The sequence below is a fragment of the Empidonax traillii genome, unplaced genomic scaffold (assembly GCF_003031625.1).
Source record: "Empidonax traillii isolate 1590-97213 ecotype Southwest subspecies unplaced genomic scaffold, ASM303162v1 scaffold483:size1218004, whole genome shotgun sequence".
Lineage (NCBI taxonomy): Eukaryota > Metazoa > Chordata > Aves > Passeriformes > Tyrannidae > Empidonax > Empidonax traillii.
The window spans coordinates 697,261-715,090 of record NW_020955676.1 but is presented as its reverse complement, the minus strand read 5'-3'; the positions used below and the strand labels follow the sequence as shown (position 1 = coordinate 715,090).

Sequence of the window (17,830 nt, the reverse complement as noted above, 5' to 3'; positions counted from 1 at the left end):
TCCAACCCTGCAACATGCAGGGCTGGGAAACTCAGAATTGAAACTTCTGCTGTTTCTGCTTTAGATCCTGACTATTGTCATTGTGTGCAGTTTGTGCTTGCACATTTTGGAAAACGAAGATTGTGTTTCTCTTTTCTTAGTGCTCTGAACACTTACAAAGTAGTATATTTTCATCCTGGAAACCAAAATGTTCTACTCAACATATTTCAGATCTACAAAGTGCATGCCATGAGTTCAATAGACTGTGCTATTGCATTATTGCAGCCTTTTGAGTGAAAAAAACATATCCACGTGACTATAATTTTATGATAGTATCCTGAAAAGGGGTAGGAGAAGCTATTATGTGAAGGTACAACAATAAGCAAGAGAGAAATTCTGTTTATCTCCAAAAAAGTTCCCTTCTTCATTTTCAGCTCGGGTTATCACTGCTGAGTTCCCCACCAAGAGCATCAAGAGGACAGAGCCAGGCTCTCCTTGGTGGTGCCAAGCAATAGGACAAGAGGCAATGGGCAGAAACTGAGGTACAGCGAGTTCTACCTGAATACAAGGAAGAACTTCTTTACTGTGCAGGTGACCTTGCACTGGAACAGATTGCCCAGAGAGATTGTGGAATCTCCTTCATTTGACGTACCCAAGAACTGTCTGGACACAGTTCTGTGCAATGTGCTCTAGGATGACCCTACCTGAGTAGGGAGGTTGGACCAGATGACCCACTGTTGTCCCTCCCAGATTTGCCCACTGTGTGATTCTGTCTACCTGTGGTTCTCATGGACTCACAAACAACAGTCAACTTTTCATGTCAGATAATCTTGTTAGAAGGTAGAAAGAAATACAGGCTGGCAGCAGAACAAGCAGTGGCAACAGAGGAGTCATGGTGAAGTCCTGGTATAAGGGTGTCCTACAGCATGTGACAGGACCAGCTTCATGGCACAGCAATGCTGCCAAGGATGCCAGAAGCAAAAGAGGCTACTTACTTGGATGTTGGTTCTCTTTGCCAATTAGTAGCATTGCTATTATCAGTGTTTCCTGCCTGAGTAACAACCCTTAGCACAACTAAGTGATGACCCTCCCTTTAGGGCCCTCGGCAGGGATGCTTACAAAAGCCTAATTAGCACTTCAGGGTGGGTGAGTCACAGGACAAACTGAGAAGGAACAATGGACCGGGCAAGAGCTGGGAATTTGGAGGTCACCAAAGATGACTTGCAAATGGCAAACCAAAGGGTACTGATAAGGTGGAAACTCCAGCAGAAATTATTCCTTGTCTGGTGTTCTAAGTAGGTTTATGGCTGGAGCCTGAGTCATGGAGAGGCACTATGATCTGATTGGGTCTGACTTGTCTTTGGGAAGAGAGCCTTCATGTGACAGGGAAAGGAAATGGAGTCGCTTTGAATGCAAGATTAGAAAAGGCAGAGGAGGGACTCAATTTATGTAGCTGAAAAACACTGAGAAAGATGTAAATTGTCTCTGAAGCTTTCCATAATAAAGCCTCCTCTGGATGACACTGTTTAGTCTGGCCTTATTTAAACACTGAATAATATATTTGCTTTTGTTACAGGCAATTGCAATTCTAACCTCAGAGCAGGCTAGCTATGTATATCTAAGAAAGAGAGGTAAAAGTGCTTAAGCAGTGTTGAGTACCAGATAACTGATTCCATTTTACTGATATGAGGTACATTTATTGCAGACTGAATCTTTTCAGATACAGATAGATGAGGTAAAAAAATTAGCAAACTATTTTTGAATTATTATTTGTGTTAAAGATTACAATCTTGTATGTTAGGAATGTTTATGATTTTTCTGGTTTTGAAAAAAAAACCAGATCTGTTGGAAAAAACTGAACTGCTAAGTGTGTTAAGAAAATTGTGTCAGTTGGTGCTGACCAAGAGAGGCCAGGAAACAGAGTATAGAATTACGAGTGTAAATATTTATTCATGTGCCTGAGGTATCCCAGCCAAACTGAGTCCCCCTGAGTGGTTTTACACAGGGTTCTTATAACCTTCAACCACTCAGCTACAACATGATTTGACTAATTACTGAGACCCACACGACTGACTTCTAATCATAGCAAAACTTTGCCAAGCAACCATATTTCTGCAGCACTCTTGCTGCTTGTCTATTGATCCAGATGTTCCTGGGGACAGTTTTGCCAGATAACAGTGGCAGGGTTTCAAAGACATAGTAGAGGGGCTAGGATGTTGGCTCTATCTGGGTTGTCTGTGGGTGTCCTTCACTCTTCATGAACAGTTCTATGCTTCCAAGAAGAAAAGTCCTTATTTCCAGGGCTGGGCTGTCCTTTAGCTTGTTTTACTTGAGTATGAACAATACCAAAGACTCCAGTAAAATTCCACTATCTCATTCCATTGCACTGTATAATATGAATACATAGTGACAAAGTGAATACACTTTCATAGTACAGAGACTGATTGATACAATAGTTAGGGAAGTAAATTTTCATAACACTACATAATCACCTTTGCAGAATAGCTGTCACTAGTCAGTAAGTGCAAATTGCCCCTGATGATTTTCATAAGATCCACATACACAACTCCCAGCTGTAACTGCTCACATTACAATGTGCTCTCATGATTTTTAGTCCTTTGTTATATCGTCATCTTCTTTTTCCAGACAGAAGCTTACTTAATTGTTCCCTATGTGAAAGTTGAGAGCAAAGTATCTTTGATCATTCTTTTTACCTTTCATTGAACCTTTTCCACTACTGTTCTATCTTTCCTGAGCTGAGGGAACTTAGAAACCCAAAGAGCTTTCAAGATGTGTTAAATCATGAATTTACACAGCACCATAAGGCTGCTTTGATCTCTGTTCTTTTTCAAATCTCAGCATACAGCTTGTTTTTATGAACTCTATTAAGCACTGAGGTGAGATTTTCACAGTCCAAGATTTTGCTCCTGCACAGTACTAGTCAGCTTAAAGTTTATAATTTTATATATGAAGTTATGATGTTTTTCCTCACTGTGCATCACTTTTATCTATCCAAAAATCTAATTGCCATTTTACTACCTAGTTACTTAGTTTCATGTCCTTCTGCAGATCTTTAGTAGGCTTCTGTCCTTAAGTCCCTGAATAGCTTGGTGTCATCAGAAGGCTGTCACTTGAGTGCCCAGCTCCTTTTCCAAGTCACTTGTATGTTGAGCAGGTCCAAGCAGAGACTGATATGGCAGCACACCCATTGTATCTGTGCTACGAGGATCACACATTCACTTCTGCCCCTCCGTGTTCCATCTTTAACCAGCTATTCATGCCAAGATATTTCATCTTATGCAATTACTGCTTAGTTGCTCTGACAGCCTTTGTCAAAAGTCTTCTAGAAATCCCAACAGGCTATATCAGCCAGAAAATCTTCTCACACATTTTAAAGTGTTCAGTAAACTACAGTGTTCCAAATTCATCCATTAAGAGTGTTTTCTTACACTGCTAATCAAAAGATGTAACACACTCTAAAGGAAACATCACATTTTGGAACTGAAAAATTCATAGTTGAGGGGATTCTTTTCCCTCAGACTTCCCTCTCTGTTAGTGCTAGCTTTCCCTTTTCTTTTTTTGTGATCTGAAGAGCCTATCCCAAAATCTGAGATCCCTGAAGAGGTGTGCTCATGTCTGGACAAGACCAAGCACTCTTTCAAATCATTCCGGTAGAGAACTGATTACAAAATGTGACTTACTGGTTCCTCTTATCACACATGCTAACATGAAGATCAGCAAAATGGAGTTTAACTTTGAAGTCATGTACTGAAGAGCTACATTTCTAAGACCTCATCTGAAAAGACTTTGGGCCCTGTGTTGGTTAGTTTCCTTTTTAAAGTGGAGGTTACATACAAAGTAACATGTAACATAATAAGTAACATAGTGACATTAAAGGCACTTTCAGAGGGCAACACGCTGTCAGTTTAAATAATTTTTTTCTCCTTTTAAATTTGGATAAGGGCAGTTTATTTAAAAAGAAATCTGGATTTTTCTGGATGCATCCGAAAACGTGCAACTACCACGTCACTGTAGGACTTGACTGAGTAATCCCCATGGAACGCGTGCCCACGCCATACAGTGATAAAACACCGCGGAACCGGCAGGGATGGAGAGCCATTGTTGGGAAGAGCAGCGCATCCTTCGGCCCCTTGCATGTCAGGACGCGGAGGGACGGCCAGCGGCTTTCCTCAGCCTCCTTTCCCCAGCCTCTTCCCTCACAGCGGTGCCGGGTCCCTCACGGGTGCGAGCGCCCAGAGCAGGCGCGGCCGCGCTCCCCGGTTCTCGATGGTGCTCCGCACTCGGTGCTCAGTAGAACTCCCGGCTCTCAGTAGAGCTCTACCCGGCGGTGCCCCGGCGGCGGGCGGGGCGCGGCCGTGAGGTCAGTTCCGCCTCGGCGGTGGGCGGGGGCGGCGCGGGGCCGGGGCCGGGGCCGGGGCGGTGGCGGGGGGCTCGGCTGCCCGCCCGCCCTCCCGGGGTAAGCGCCGCAGGGCGGGGCGGCACCCGCGCAGGACGCGGGGCGGCGCTGCGCTGCTCGCCCGAGTCCGGAGACAAGGCGAGCGGCGGCGGCTGGTGGGGTCTGCCCTGAGGGTGGCAGCGCTTTCTTTTTCCTCCTCGCCCTCTTCCGCGCCAGGTAAGGCGGCCCTGCCCGCGGCCCTGCCCCCGGCCCGCGGCTCCTGCCGCTGCCACCGCCCTGCCTGCTCGCCCGGCGGTGCCGGCGGTGCTGCCCCCTGCGGGCCGGCGGCGGCGCTGCGGGGGCGCTGCGGGCGGAGGTTTGCGCGGCCAGCGGAGGGGCCGCACCGCAGCGCCCGGCGGGCAGCGAGCGAGCGAGCGAGCGAAGGAGAAAGGGAGGCCTCCGAAGAGGCGGCAACACTGATGCGTGGGTGGGCTGGATGCCCAAGACAAGGAGAAATTTTTTTTTGTTGTGTTTCTTTTTTTTTTTTTTTTTTTTTTTTTGTCTTGTCTCGTGGACGCCATCAGGCCGCTTTGGACTCGTCTGGACTAAGGCTGTTGTCCAGGGTTGTCGTCTTGGTCATCTTCCCGAAGAAAAGGAGCTCTCGGGTTAGTAATTGTATTCCTGAGCAAAATAGAACATCCTGTGTTTTGTGTGCAAATGAGTTTTTTTTGAATACTTGGGCGTAAGATTCGCTTAATTAAATCCCACATTGAGTTTTATTGCAAGAGAATCTATCATTGAGAAGTATTACACTGGACACTTACCATTTTTTATGTCTGAATTACCTTTTCTATTGAATAGATGATCCAGTGTTATCATACATGTAGCCAAAGCACAAAGATGTAGCCTATTATGTACATTTAATTTAAAAAGTCTGCTTTATGATTAGGAAAACCAATGGTATTTTACAGGATTTCTCTAGCAGTCTCTTGTGCATTGTTACTGCAGTAGGTGGTTGCAGTCAAGGCCATTTTCTTGCACATGCAGATAGGATGTGGCTAATCTTAGAAGGTATGAAATCTGTAGAAATTAGTTTTAACATCTACATGAGTGCTTTGAGAACTGGGCATGGAGGGATATGTGCTTTTAATGGGACTCTTCCCCCTCCTTTCATTTTCTTCAGTGCCATACTTCCTTCCTTCCTTCCAGGCCTTAGAGAAAGGCAGTGCTACATACTAGCCAGTATGCTCTGGATGTACAGAAAGATTCTCAAAATGGTCGTGAATTGTGTGAAATGATGAAATTAGCAGCATACATTTAAATAGTTGATCATAGATGTAATGATAAACAACTGTCTAAACATCTCTGAGCACTCTCTAGACGATTGCTTTGGACACGATAGTTATTTGGGAATGCCTTGTTAAGCTTATTGCAGGAAGACCACCAAGCAGTTGAATGATATAATAGAAGTGTGTATCTTTCAGATACGAATAAAGCTAGGCCTAGGTCCTAGAGCCACAGGGAAGCAGACCTCCATTTCAGTAGAATACTGCAGAGTACATACATGTACTTGCCTTCATGCAGTGCCAATAAACGTCAGTAAACTGGACATTTTTTCACTTATGCATTTGAAAAATATTGTTTTAATCAATGTTTTGCATGACTTTATAGGTAGTAAACATTTTAAATGTAATTGATTTTTTTCTGTAGAGTGAAAGAACTGTATATTTTATAATAAAAATGAGCTCTAAAAACTTGATGCATGGTCTTTGCTCTTCTTAATTCTCTGCATTGTCATTCCTCATTAATTTTGATTGAAAATCTTCAAGTGAATTTCAGATACAAACAAAAAACTGTTATGACTGTGATTAGCTGTTACTGTGAAACAAAATGTTTTTTTAAGAAGAAATAATTGCAGATAAAATTTATATGGTTTATTTGAATAATTTGTTTTTAACGCAAAATTAATTATATTAATTATTACAACATGCAATACTTGAGTGAAACACGTGTTATCTTTCCCAGTCATTAGGCCTAAAATTAGTGACTGATAATTGTCAGCTTTGTAGTTGGGTCAGTAGAACAGTTAACTCTGCTTAACAGAGATAGTTGATGTTAAACGGTCAGTATATGGTGTGTGTGTGTATATATATGTATAATTGCAAAATATAGAGAAGGTAGTTTTAAGCAAGCACGGAGATTTAAATTTTTCACAGGGACTCAAATTTTACACACTGCATCCCCCTGATACAGTCATGCACAGGAGATGCATGCATACATGTCTTCCAATCTTGCTTAAACTTCATTCTCCTAGGCATGACTTACATGGGCTTTTCAGTACCAAAGCACACCTTGATTGTTGGCTGCAGCCTGTGAACTTACTGTGTGAGAGGTGTGTGCTTTGCTGAAGTAAGGGCTCGTTTGCTCGATCACGTAGGACAAATGCTGTTCATCACACCCTTTTCGTTGATAGCAGCATAGAGTTTGAGCTAAAGGGAACTAAATCCCTGCACTATAAATGTTTTTCTTTGAAATTATTAACAAAGTATTAATGTATTTGAAGTAAATAGAAATTCTCTGTCTGACAGGGTCCACATCAGTGGTTTGTAATCCTTTGCAGTGCAAAAACCCTTCTACTGGATGAATTTGGCATAGTCAGGCTGTACAGGAGGTTTCATCCTATTTTCCTTTGTTTTAATGGGTCTTTTTAACCATTACATACATGTGATATCCACAGTTTGGAATGCCTTTTGACTCCTGTGGATCTATTAATCTCTGTGTCTTGAGCAGCCAAGTTCAAGATGCGCTACTGTTATGTGAAAGGTGGGAATACTTATTTTCATTGAATGACTGACTTTTTAATGTCACTGAATTGCAGGGGTCTGGTAGAAGGAGTGAATAAGGAAGTTCAGTTTATCTTTTTTCTGCTTTCTTTCTTCCACATGCCTCTAAATTTTTACTTCTTTATTTTCCTTTTTAAAAAAAAATACTAGCGCCTCCAAATTTTTTTTTTTTTCATTTCTCCTAATTCGAGTACCTTATTCTATTTCTGCATATTTTTACAATTTTTTTTTTCTGAATCCATTACTGTAAAGATAATGACTGGAACTGATTTTAACACTCTTAGTGTATCTTACTCCATTCTTCATCCATCCTGTTCCTATGTTTGCCATTCACTCCTTGTAGACTTTCAGGTCTTCCTTTCATGATGTCTTTGGGTTGGTCTGTGTGCACTGCACATGATTATAACTTGAAAAATCAAGTATCTATCTTTAAATTAAATATTTTCTAAACACCAAAACAAATCTCAAGGGGAATTCCTCCCTCTCCCACCCTCCCTCAGTAGTACAGAGTTAATGTATGTAATGTTCTCCTTGCTTTGTACATTGATGATCTCAGTTTTTTGAAGTAACCAGAAAATTTTTTTTTTTTTAATATAAACATGAAATTACAATCTCATTTTGGGTTTGTTGTATTTAAAATAATGTTAAATTGGACCTGTTTGTATCAAAACTTTTTTTATTAGCTGTTCAGTGTTCAGGGTACATGGTGAATTACTAGCTAGGGAGACAGCAGAGATATTACTTTGGCATCAACTCATTATTCAGTTCTTTTTCACCTTGCATGAGGTCTGGCTTGGGATGGAGTTAAACACAGTGATGCGTTTTGGATCTGTGGCTAAAACAGTGTTGATAACACACCAGTGTTTTGGTTGTTGCCGAGCAGCATTTGCACAATGCCAAGGTTTTCTTTTCCCCCTCTCTGCCTTTGAGTAGGCATGGGATGGGCAAGAGACTGGGAAAGCACTCAGCTGGGACAGCTGATTAGAACTGGTCAGGGGGATAGTCCATGGCATATAACATCATGCTTAGCCTTGAAAACTGGAGGTAGAGGAAGAAGAACAAGGGAAGAGGGGTGTTGCCTTCCGAGGTGACTGCTGCTTGGAGACTGGCTGGGCATTTGTTTGCTTGTGGAAGGTGGTGAGTGATTTCCCTTATGTCACTTCCCTGCCTCTTTCCTTCTATTCAACTACCTTTGTCCTACCCACAAACTTTCTTGTGCTTTTTCTCTACTTCACTCCTCTTCCTACTCAGGAAGGAACACCACCAAGTGGTTGTGTGGCTGCTTGGCTGCTGGCTAGGATCAACCCACCGCACTTCTGGAAGACAGTCACACACCAAGACTTGAAGCCTGGATTCTAGCAACGTATTTGTCACAGGTCTGAATGAAAGCTTGGTTTCGGGGTTAAACCCTGACAAACCTAGCTGTTTTCACTTTCTTACATAAAGCTGTTTGAATTAGGAAAATTTAGTAGAATTACTAGCCTATTCTTTGAACTACCTCTTAAATTTTTCTAGTGTCTTCTTGGACTGAGCAGCCCAGATCTGTCTGGGCTGTCTGTTAAAGTGAAGTGTTCTTAAAATGCTGGACTGTGTTTCTTGTACTTACCTGCCCTTAAAAGCACGTGGATTGTTTTTCATGTTGTCCTTTAAGATGAAGTTCACAATGTAAAAAAAATATAAGAAAATTCTCTGGATTTATAATACTTTTTTTTGTGGTTAAGCATGCTGGTGGCATAAAGTGCTCTATATGTAGCTTTTGGTCAGTTCATGGAAGACAGTTTCAGTATCAATGGATAGCTCTTAACAACAAAAAGAAGGGAAGTGCTGACCTAACCTCACCCTTTCCTTTCAAATGCAATTTTAGTTCTTTCTTAAAGCTTACAGAAACCTGCAAAGCATCTTTGGTCTGGATATTGAGTTAATCAAGATCTCTTACCATCTTTCTCTTGAAGCAAAACAGTGGATTTCCTGAACACAGGCCTACCATCACACTTATGCGTCATCTGAAGTCTAAAAAGTGGTAGTAGCAGAGGACAAATGTTCCATATGAACTACTGCACACATTTGCTTTTTCTTTCTTTAGAATCAGGATAATAGAGGGCATAATGTCACCACATTAGAATTACTTAAAAAAAATAGATCTCCGTTGTACAGCAGTTTTAATGTGCAGCCGTTCTTCTTCTAAAGAGTGAAAAGCTCATTATGTTGTCCCTAACCAGTCTTCTAACTTATTTTTACTGTTATTTGAGGTTACATTCAGTATACATGCTCTTTGCAGAGCTCCATCTTTAGGGCAGCATTGCTGTAGCAGTTAGGGGTATTGACAGATGGAGCACAGAAATACAGAATCACTGAATGGTTTGGGTTGGAAGGGACATTAAAGATCATGTAGTTCCAACCCCCCTGCCATGGGTAGGAGCATCTTCCACTAGACCAGGTTGCTCAGGGCTCCATCCAATGTGGTCTTGAACACCTCGAGGGATGGGGCATCCACAGCTACTGTGGGCAATGTACCAGTGCGTCACCACCATCACAGTAAAGATTTTCTTCTTAACATCTGATCTAAATCTACCCTCCTTCAGCTTGAGGCCATTCCCCCTTGTCCTATCACTACATGCCCTTTGTGAAAAGTTCCTCTCTAGCCTTCTTGAAAGCCTGCTTTAGGTACTGGAAGGGACTAAAAGGACTCCCCAAAGCCTTCTCTTCTCCAGCTCTCTCAGCCTGCCTTCATAGGAGAGGTGTTCCTGCCCTGTGATCAACTTGGAACGATTCCAGAGGAGAGCCACTAAAAGGCCCACATCTCTCTTGTGTTGGGGGATCCCACATCTAGACAGTACTCCAGATGGGATCTCACAACAGCAGAGTAGGGGGGCATAATCACGTCCCTCAACATGCTGGCCACGCTGCTTTTGATGTAACCCAGGGTATGGCTGCTCCCTGGGCTGAGGGCATGTAAGATGTGGGTAAAGATGTTTGGATGAGATGCTGGCTTCTGTCAAGCCATTGGGGAGATCACAGAATCACTTATGCTGGAACAGACCTCCAAGAGTCCAGCCATTAACCCAACACTGCCAAGCCAGCCTTTTCTCCTGAACCTCCTTTTCTCTCGCCTAAACACCCCCAGTTCCCTTAGCCAATCCTCATAAGACCTATGCTCCAGACCCTCCACTAACTTTGTTGTCCTTCTGTGGAAATGCTTCACTACCTCAATGTCTTTTCAGTCCAATATGCTAATTTCTTCATTAACATATGATTATTGTCATGGGAAGCTACTTATGTGATCTCAGCACTGCGCTTTTGGGGTCTAAATCAGGTCTTGATCTCTGTAGATAGACTTGGTGAGGAACTAGATTTCAGAAGCAGAAGCTGTCTGTTGGATGTATTGAAAAGGCATCTAGAGTTAACCTCATGAAATAGATTTTTTGGGAATGCCATGTGAATGTCTGCAATACCATGTCTGTAATTAACTATTAGAATAAGACAGATGTTGGGTAGATTTTATTTGTTGGTGTTAGCTTTGGACTTTATTTTATGTATGTCTTAAAAACCTAATTTATTTGTTTATTTTCCAATAACAGTGGTCTCAAAGTCTTACCAAAAACTTAAAGGCTGAGATCTTGTTCCTGTTAAATGTAGTAAAGAGACAGTCAGAGTGCTGCAATTTGTGGGGCTGAATATACTGCACATGTTAATGTGGTGGTTTACAGTGATACTGCTGTTCTCCCTCTGCCTTATGTTGCATCGTTTATTTTGCTTGATTGACATTCTGTATTATCAGGGTGCAGTGAATTATTTATATGCTTGTCTACATATATAGAAGTGATTGCACTGTGATATTAATAGAAGAGAAAGTAATTAATTTTGCAGCCACAGATTGTTTTGACTTCATTACTTTGAGAACATGTGAATCATGAATCTTCATATGAATTAACATTCAAGACTATTTGGATCTGAAACATTGGCACTGATTAGAAAAGAACTTCCCTCTGTATGTCAGGAATTTCTGTGCTGACTTAAAGATCCTTATATTTAAAAACAAACAAATAGTTCTGTGTTTCTAGTAACCATTGTAACCATGTTCTGTTTCCCTGCTGGGATTCACAAATGAGTGGCACTTGCACTGTTTCATAATATCTTGTCCTGAACTGAAAGCTGTATATGAACTGAAGTCATACTCTGCTGCTCAGTTCTGTTGCCAAGTATCTTTCTTGTTAGGCTTCTAAATACATTTCTTAAATGTAAAATTTTTCTTGACATGGGGGAAGTATCATGAACTCTTTAGGTTTTGATACATAGCAGGTAACTTAAGTATTTTTGAAATTTTTGAATAAGAGCACACATTAAAGGATTATTTGATTTGGCATGTTTTGCTTAGAGTTAGTGGTGTATGTGCAGAATACAATCAGTGGTGTATTAACAGTGGACTTGCACTCTCTAATTCAGCTGTAGTCTGCTAATAGTTCACTTATTAGTTCATTATATTTCAGTGATCACTGAATTCCAACTGACTCATTCTTCTGCTTTTTATTCTTTAGTGCTGCAAGTTGATTGACTAAAATTAAGAACATGGAATATAATACAGATACAGGTGCTTGAACATCATTCCTTCCAAAGCCTATATTCTGCAGATTGGCAGCCTGAATGATTGATTGATTGATAAGCAACATATACAAGACTAATACCACGAAAAAATTTTATCTATTGCTGCTGTGTTTGATGAAACTTGTGCAGAGTCACATCTTCTGAAATGCAGTTGAAAAAAATGAGGGAAATTTTACCAAGATTGTACCCTGGCCAAGTTAATGATAGGAATAATTCCCTAACTGCACCCCGAAAGCAATCTTCTGAGGATAAAACAAATCCATCAAATAGGGAGGATGACCAAAACTGCTGTTACCAAGGAACTGAGACTGAGAACAATAAATTGTCACTGATAAGCTGTATAAAATGCAGAAGTGTTCAGAAAATTTCAGTGCAAGATATAAAGAAGTGTAAGAAGATTGGATGGACTGAAGACAAAACTTTCATCTGCAAGAAGTGCAGTCATATTACACCATCAGCTTTCCATTTTGTTCCCAAGAGTGCCAGTGCTGCAGACTTTAAAGAACATGAAAGGAAAACCCCAAGTAAACCCCAGAAAACATTTAAAGTAAAAAATTTTTTGCCAGGCAAATACTACTGTGATAAATGTAGATTTTCAACAAAGGATCCTTTACAGTATAAAAAACATGTAGGGCAGCATGAAGAAATTAAGTTTCTTTGTTCCCACTGTAGTTATGTATCCTACACCAAAGGAGAATTCCAGAGACATTTGGTGAAACACACTGGAACTTTCCCATATCAGTGTGAGTACTGTGAATATGGTGCTGTTAGACATGACTACATAGTAAAACATACGAGAAGAGTACATGAAACACCCACAAAACGGCTGTCAAATACTCTCATAAAACACAAGCAAAAGAAGCCGAGTCAAAGCACTTTATGTAAAAAGCAGAAATACAATAAAATTCCTTTTCAGAATGAATTTTTGAATTTGTCTTCAAATATGGTTTGTGAAATTCCAGGTAAAGCAACTAAAACAGTCTGTTCATCTCATAATGTAGAATGTAGTGTAAATGCAGTGTCAGTCCAGGATAAAACTGTGCTGGAGCCATCTGAAGTGAGTGTATGTGAGAATCAAAGTGTGGAGGTTGAGGTTTATTCTCCAAAAACAGAGCCTTTACAGCCTGGGATGCCTTTAACAGTAATTGCACCGTCTGAACTTGTAGTTCCTTCTAACTGTTTAGCTCAGATAGTAGAGATTAAAATAGTGAATGGAGCACAACAGCTGGTTCTTAAACTAATTCCTATGAAAGAAGCAACTTACAGACCTGTGAACTGTGCTGAAGAGGAACTTGAGAGTCGAGGTATAGAACGATCTACAGAAGGAAAAAACCCATCATCTGTGTCTCAAAATGACTTACTAACCACGGAAGTGAATGTAGACAAATCATCCAGTGTTAGTAACCAGCTTAATTTGGATAGTACGGATGACAAGAAATCTGAACATCTTTGTTCTTCTGATTCTCAACTCTCAACCTGTAGCTCTGTATCTATACAGAGAGAAGATGCATCAAAATTATGCTTTCATTTGGTGAAAGGTATTGATGTCCATTCAGGTGTTATAGAACTCTGTTCTCCATCTCTGGTAATGAACAGTACTGAAAAAAAAAGTGATCTTAAATCCTCAAGGGGTGAAGTAGATGGAAAAAATAATTTCCATTGTGATTTGTATCGTTATGAAGAAGCTGAGGATATAAACCTTCAAAAATACGCTTCTATTTCTGAAGAGAAAGGTTCCAAGAACATTTCACTAGAGGCTACTCAGGAGAGCAAAAATTATTCTGCAGTCCTAAAAGAAAAGGATACATTGCCTGTGACAAGGGATGACAAAGAATGTAAGAGTCTGCCAGTCAGCTCTACAGAAGCACATTTAGCTGGTATGGGTTTTGATAAAAAATGTGTTACCTCTTCTGAGGCAGCAGAAAAATTTTGCATCACTAAAACTCCACCTTTTGAGGATACAACTTTAGGCTTTAGCAAAGTAAAGAGAGCTGAAACCATAAGTCAAAAGAACAGTCGTCTTCTGGAATCACTAGAACTACAGAAGATGGAAAATAAAGGCAGTCCTTCTGAAGGACCTGTTATTTCATCTGTATTTTCTCTTAGCTCTGGGGCTGAAAACATTCCGGAGGATGCCAGATGGGTTGACAAAACACGCAATAAGAAGTCAGCAACATTGCTGTGTAGAAAGATTGCTCAGCTCATGTCTGCTGCTGAATCTAACGTGAAATCCATGCCTTTGAGATGTCAAGCTTCTCGTAAGAAGGTGCTTTTGGCTCAAGAAAGTTCAGCAAGTTGTGAGAGAGTTGTATGTGCCACTGAAGTGGAACAGCCTGTAACTTTGTCTCAAGAGCATAGTGGAAACAGTGTGATTAATAGCAAAGAACACAGTGAAGATCAGCTATTTACATTTGCAAGAACATCTAAAAACAGGGTGACTAAAAATTCCCATGTTGCTAGTCCAGTCTTTATCCCCAAAGGGACAATGCTGAGAGTGCTGAATGCTACTAGCAGTCAAAACTCAGATGGAACAGAAAACAACCGTGAAACATCAGCTCCTTCTGTGTATTGCAATGAAATGTTTCTGCCTCGCCCAGTCCCAGTTAGTGTTTCTGAGACGCTTAGTGATAATTTGCCGTGTTTGCCTAATCAGAGTGAACCAAATGTTGAGTCCCGAAGTATATCACTCAGGCAAAGACCAAAGCGAGAGGCAAGTGTTAAAAATAATAGCAAACAAACTGGTGTACCATTTCAGAAAAGCAGTGATGTGAGCAAGCAAAGCAAGCCCTATTCAAAAAGTCAGTTAGGTCCCAAAAATAAGGCAAAACAGGCAAGCTTCAGAGAACTTCCTAAAAGGAAAGCAAGAACTCAGTTGGAAACCATGCCAAGTTCTGACATGTCATACCTGTTGACAGCAAGACGTCTTCGGCTTGTCCCTCTGAAAATGAATCAGTTGATAAAATGCCCTCGTCGTAACCAGCCAGTTGTGGTACTAAACCATCCTGATGTTGATTCACCAGAGATAATTAATGTCATGAAGACTATCAACAAGTATAAAGGTCAAGTCCTGAAAGTAGTTCTGTCAGAAAGGACAAGTAGTTGTCTTGGTGTCAAACGTTATCGAAAGCGTCTTACTCTTCAGAATGCTGAGACAGGAAACCAAACAAAAAAACAGAGTATGCTAAAAATGAAGCTAAAAAAGACCCATAAAAACAACTACCAGGTGGTGGAAACCTCACCAGCTGAAATGCTTCAGTGTCTGTTTAAGTGTTGGTTTTGTGGAAGAGTGTATATGGACCAAGAAGAATGGATAAGTCACGGACAGAGGCACTTAATAGAGGCAACCAAGGGTTGGGATGTTCTTTCTCTTCAAGCAAAAAACCATTAAGTGAGAGACTAGTGGAGGTTTCCCCTCTTGTTTTTAATGAGTGCCACTAACGTGCGTGGGATGGAGGATTGAAATAACTGCTTTATTTTGCCAAAAGATCTCCGCTGCTAGCAAAGTGGAAGAAGAGAGCGGATTGAGAGAGAGAGAGAGAGAGAGAGAAGCTGATAGGAAGGATTAAGCACTACTTTGCACTCTCATGCTTGAAATTTGTATTGGAGGTCAATTTCATCTGTTCCATGGGAGAAATTTGAAAAAGATTTGCTATGCAAACATCTTTCTACTTACCCTAGGATACTGTGCTGTAACTGGTTCGTGCTAGGTCTCTGTGGATTAAAGTCTTAGATGGTGAGATCTTTGTAAATTTAACAGGATTTAATTTGCTTTATTACAGCATGGTGTTTCAGAGATCCAGCACGTGTACTGAAAAGCACCTTTGGTCCTCAGTGGACAGCAAGTGTATATCATAGGTTTTAGCAGAAAACTAAGCACTATCCATAAAAAGTAAAAGTTAAATGCAAGTGCTCTGTTTCAGTGAAATGAAAACACTTCTGCTGACTCCAGAGGAGATACAAGGGTGTAAATGAAAAATCTGTGGAATCAGTTACTCCTCACTAGGTCAGATAGCACTAAAAAGTTGAATTTTGTTTAGTACTTAGTCTTTACTTAGCCTGTATTGTGTAGATGTGAAACAACAGAGCAGTCAGGGTTCTGTACCATCAAGCCAGAAATACAATCAGGCTTGAGTTGATAGGAACAAGAAGCACTTCTCTATATGGCCTCTAGGCTGTTCTGAAATAGTAATAGCCAAATATAAACCCTCTACCACCATGTGTGATAGAATATTTACAGAACTCAGCATTTGGTTAGAACTCTAGTTAGTGAGCTTATTTACAGAGGAACTCGCTGAAGATGAAGACTTTTCGAAATGAAAAGCCATGTTGCACAGCATTTACATTGACGGTATTGAATCAGATTTTCAGTGCAATCTTTCATCCTTCTTAAGAATTTAGATGTTGTTACAGTATATTTTTTGTAAGCCTCAAATTCATACAAGCATGTGCCTAGTTACAGATTATGTCTAACATATACCTAATGACTTCAGTGCAGTGTGAACATTGCTCAGTTGCTTAAACAATTTTCTAAATCAGGGCCAAATTACAAGTTTTAGTGAAGAGGAGGAATGGATGACTGAAGTCTACTGTTTCTGTATGTGTACTATAGATGTTTGTCTTCATCTTGTCAATTTTAATTCATTCTAGAATCATGTAGAATGAAATATATTGAAGCACATACTTACAATTAAAACAACTTCTTAGGGTTTTAGGAATAAGAAAATCAATACTGACTTCAATGCTGGATGTGTGTTCTATGTTTGAACTGGGACTTCTCTTGAGAAACTGGTAGTCCCTGACTCTTTTCACTGTTGGTGCATTTTTGTAAACAGTTTAAGCTGGAAATATTTTTTATATACTCCAGCAGATTATACATTGTTTTGATAAAGTATTTATCATGTCTGCATTGCAATACAGTGTTAAAATTCTTCAGATAGTTGGTGCTTTAAGTCAGATCATTTTTGTCATGTACACATTGAAAATTTTTGTATCATTTGTATCAGACTAACCTATTCCACAGAACAAACTTTGTTTTACCTTTTTTGTCAATAATAAGGAAATGACAGTTCTCATTTTGTATTCAAATGGAATTATATTTTTTTAGATGGGTACACTAGAGGGTTTTTTTTTTCACTACATATACTTTGATGCCAAACCTAACAGTGTTCTTTGCATTTTCAATGGTGAAAGTAGCTTACATTTTAAAATTCTGGCATATCATATACAATAAATACTGAAATGGTTAACATAAAAAAAACCCCAACATGGTTAGAATTCCTCCTTTGTTTTAACTCCTTCAGTCCAGGTTACTGTTTGAATTAATTTTGTTTCTGTACAAGCGAATAAATAAATAGTTTTGAATTTGCTTCGTAAGAGTTGTCACTGGCAAAATTAAGACATTGCTCATGAAAGTTGTACTGGGAAGGGGCAGGGGAGGTGTTACTCCTCAGCTTTATAAACTCTGTGTAGATTAAGCATACTAGTAATGCTTGCCTTCATCTGTAAGCAAGTTTACTGTTTACTTTAGTAAAAATCTGCAAAACTTGGTATGTCACTGCCATAACCTGCTATTGAAATTTTTGAGATGTGGGGGAGTTATGGTTTTTAATTTAGATTTTTTTTGTTTTTTAACATGGAAGTCTTTTGTAAGTTAAATTGTATTGTGGCTATGAAGCTTTTAAAGCAGGTTACATCATGCTTCTTTTTATGAGCTCTGCTAAACTCTGCTTTAGGAACTTCTGTTTTGTTAATTTTATTCTTATTAGAAAATGTTATGTCAGAGTAATTTCCTCTGAGTTTAACAGATTCATCAGTTTGAGAAAAATAATTACAGTGAATGTTCTCTTGCATTTTGATGCAGCATCAAGAAATAAAAATGTTTCAAGAAAATAACAACCAACTGCTAAATGTTTTTAGACCTGGTTTGTGCCACCTACTACATCATAAATTGGGTTGGAATGTTGTGGTTTTGGGCTTGAGTGTTTTTATTCTTGTTCCTGTTCTTAAGGGT

General features: G+C 40.0%; 1 protein-coding gene across 1 annotated transcript; it reads left to right on the top strand.

Moving 5' to 3' along the window:
* The first annotated feature begins 4,446 nt into the window (after positions 1 to 4,446).
* On the top strand, positions 4,447 to 15,566 carry ZNF518B (zinc finger protein 518B). Its single transcript, XM_027896153.1, has 3 exons — positions 4,447 to 4,612; positions 4,960 to 5,040; positions 11,754 to 15,566. The coding sequence occupies exon 3, from the start codon at positions 11,966 to 11,968 to the stop codon at positions 15,206 to 15,208; it is 3,243 nt and encodes a 1,080-aa protein (XP_027751954.1). The 5' UTR covers positions 4,447 to 4,612; positions 4,960 to 5,040; positions 11,754 to 11,965; the 3' UTR covers positions 15,209 to 15,566.
* Positions 15,567 to 17,830: the final 2,264 nt, after the last annotated feature.

What these genes read in the sequence shown, in the direction of transcription:
- ZNF518B (XM_027896153.1), top strand. Translation starts at nt 11,966, where the DNA reads ATGCAGTTGAAAAAAATGAGGGAAATTTTACCAAGATTGTACCCTGGC.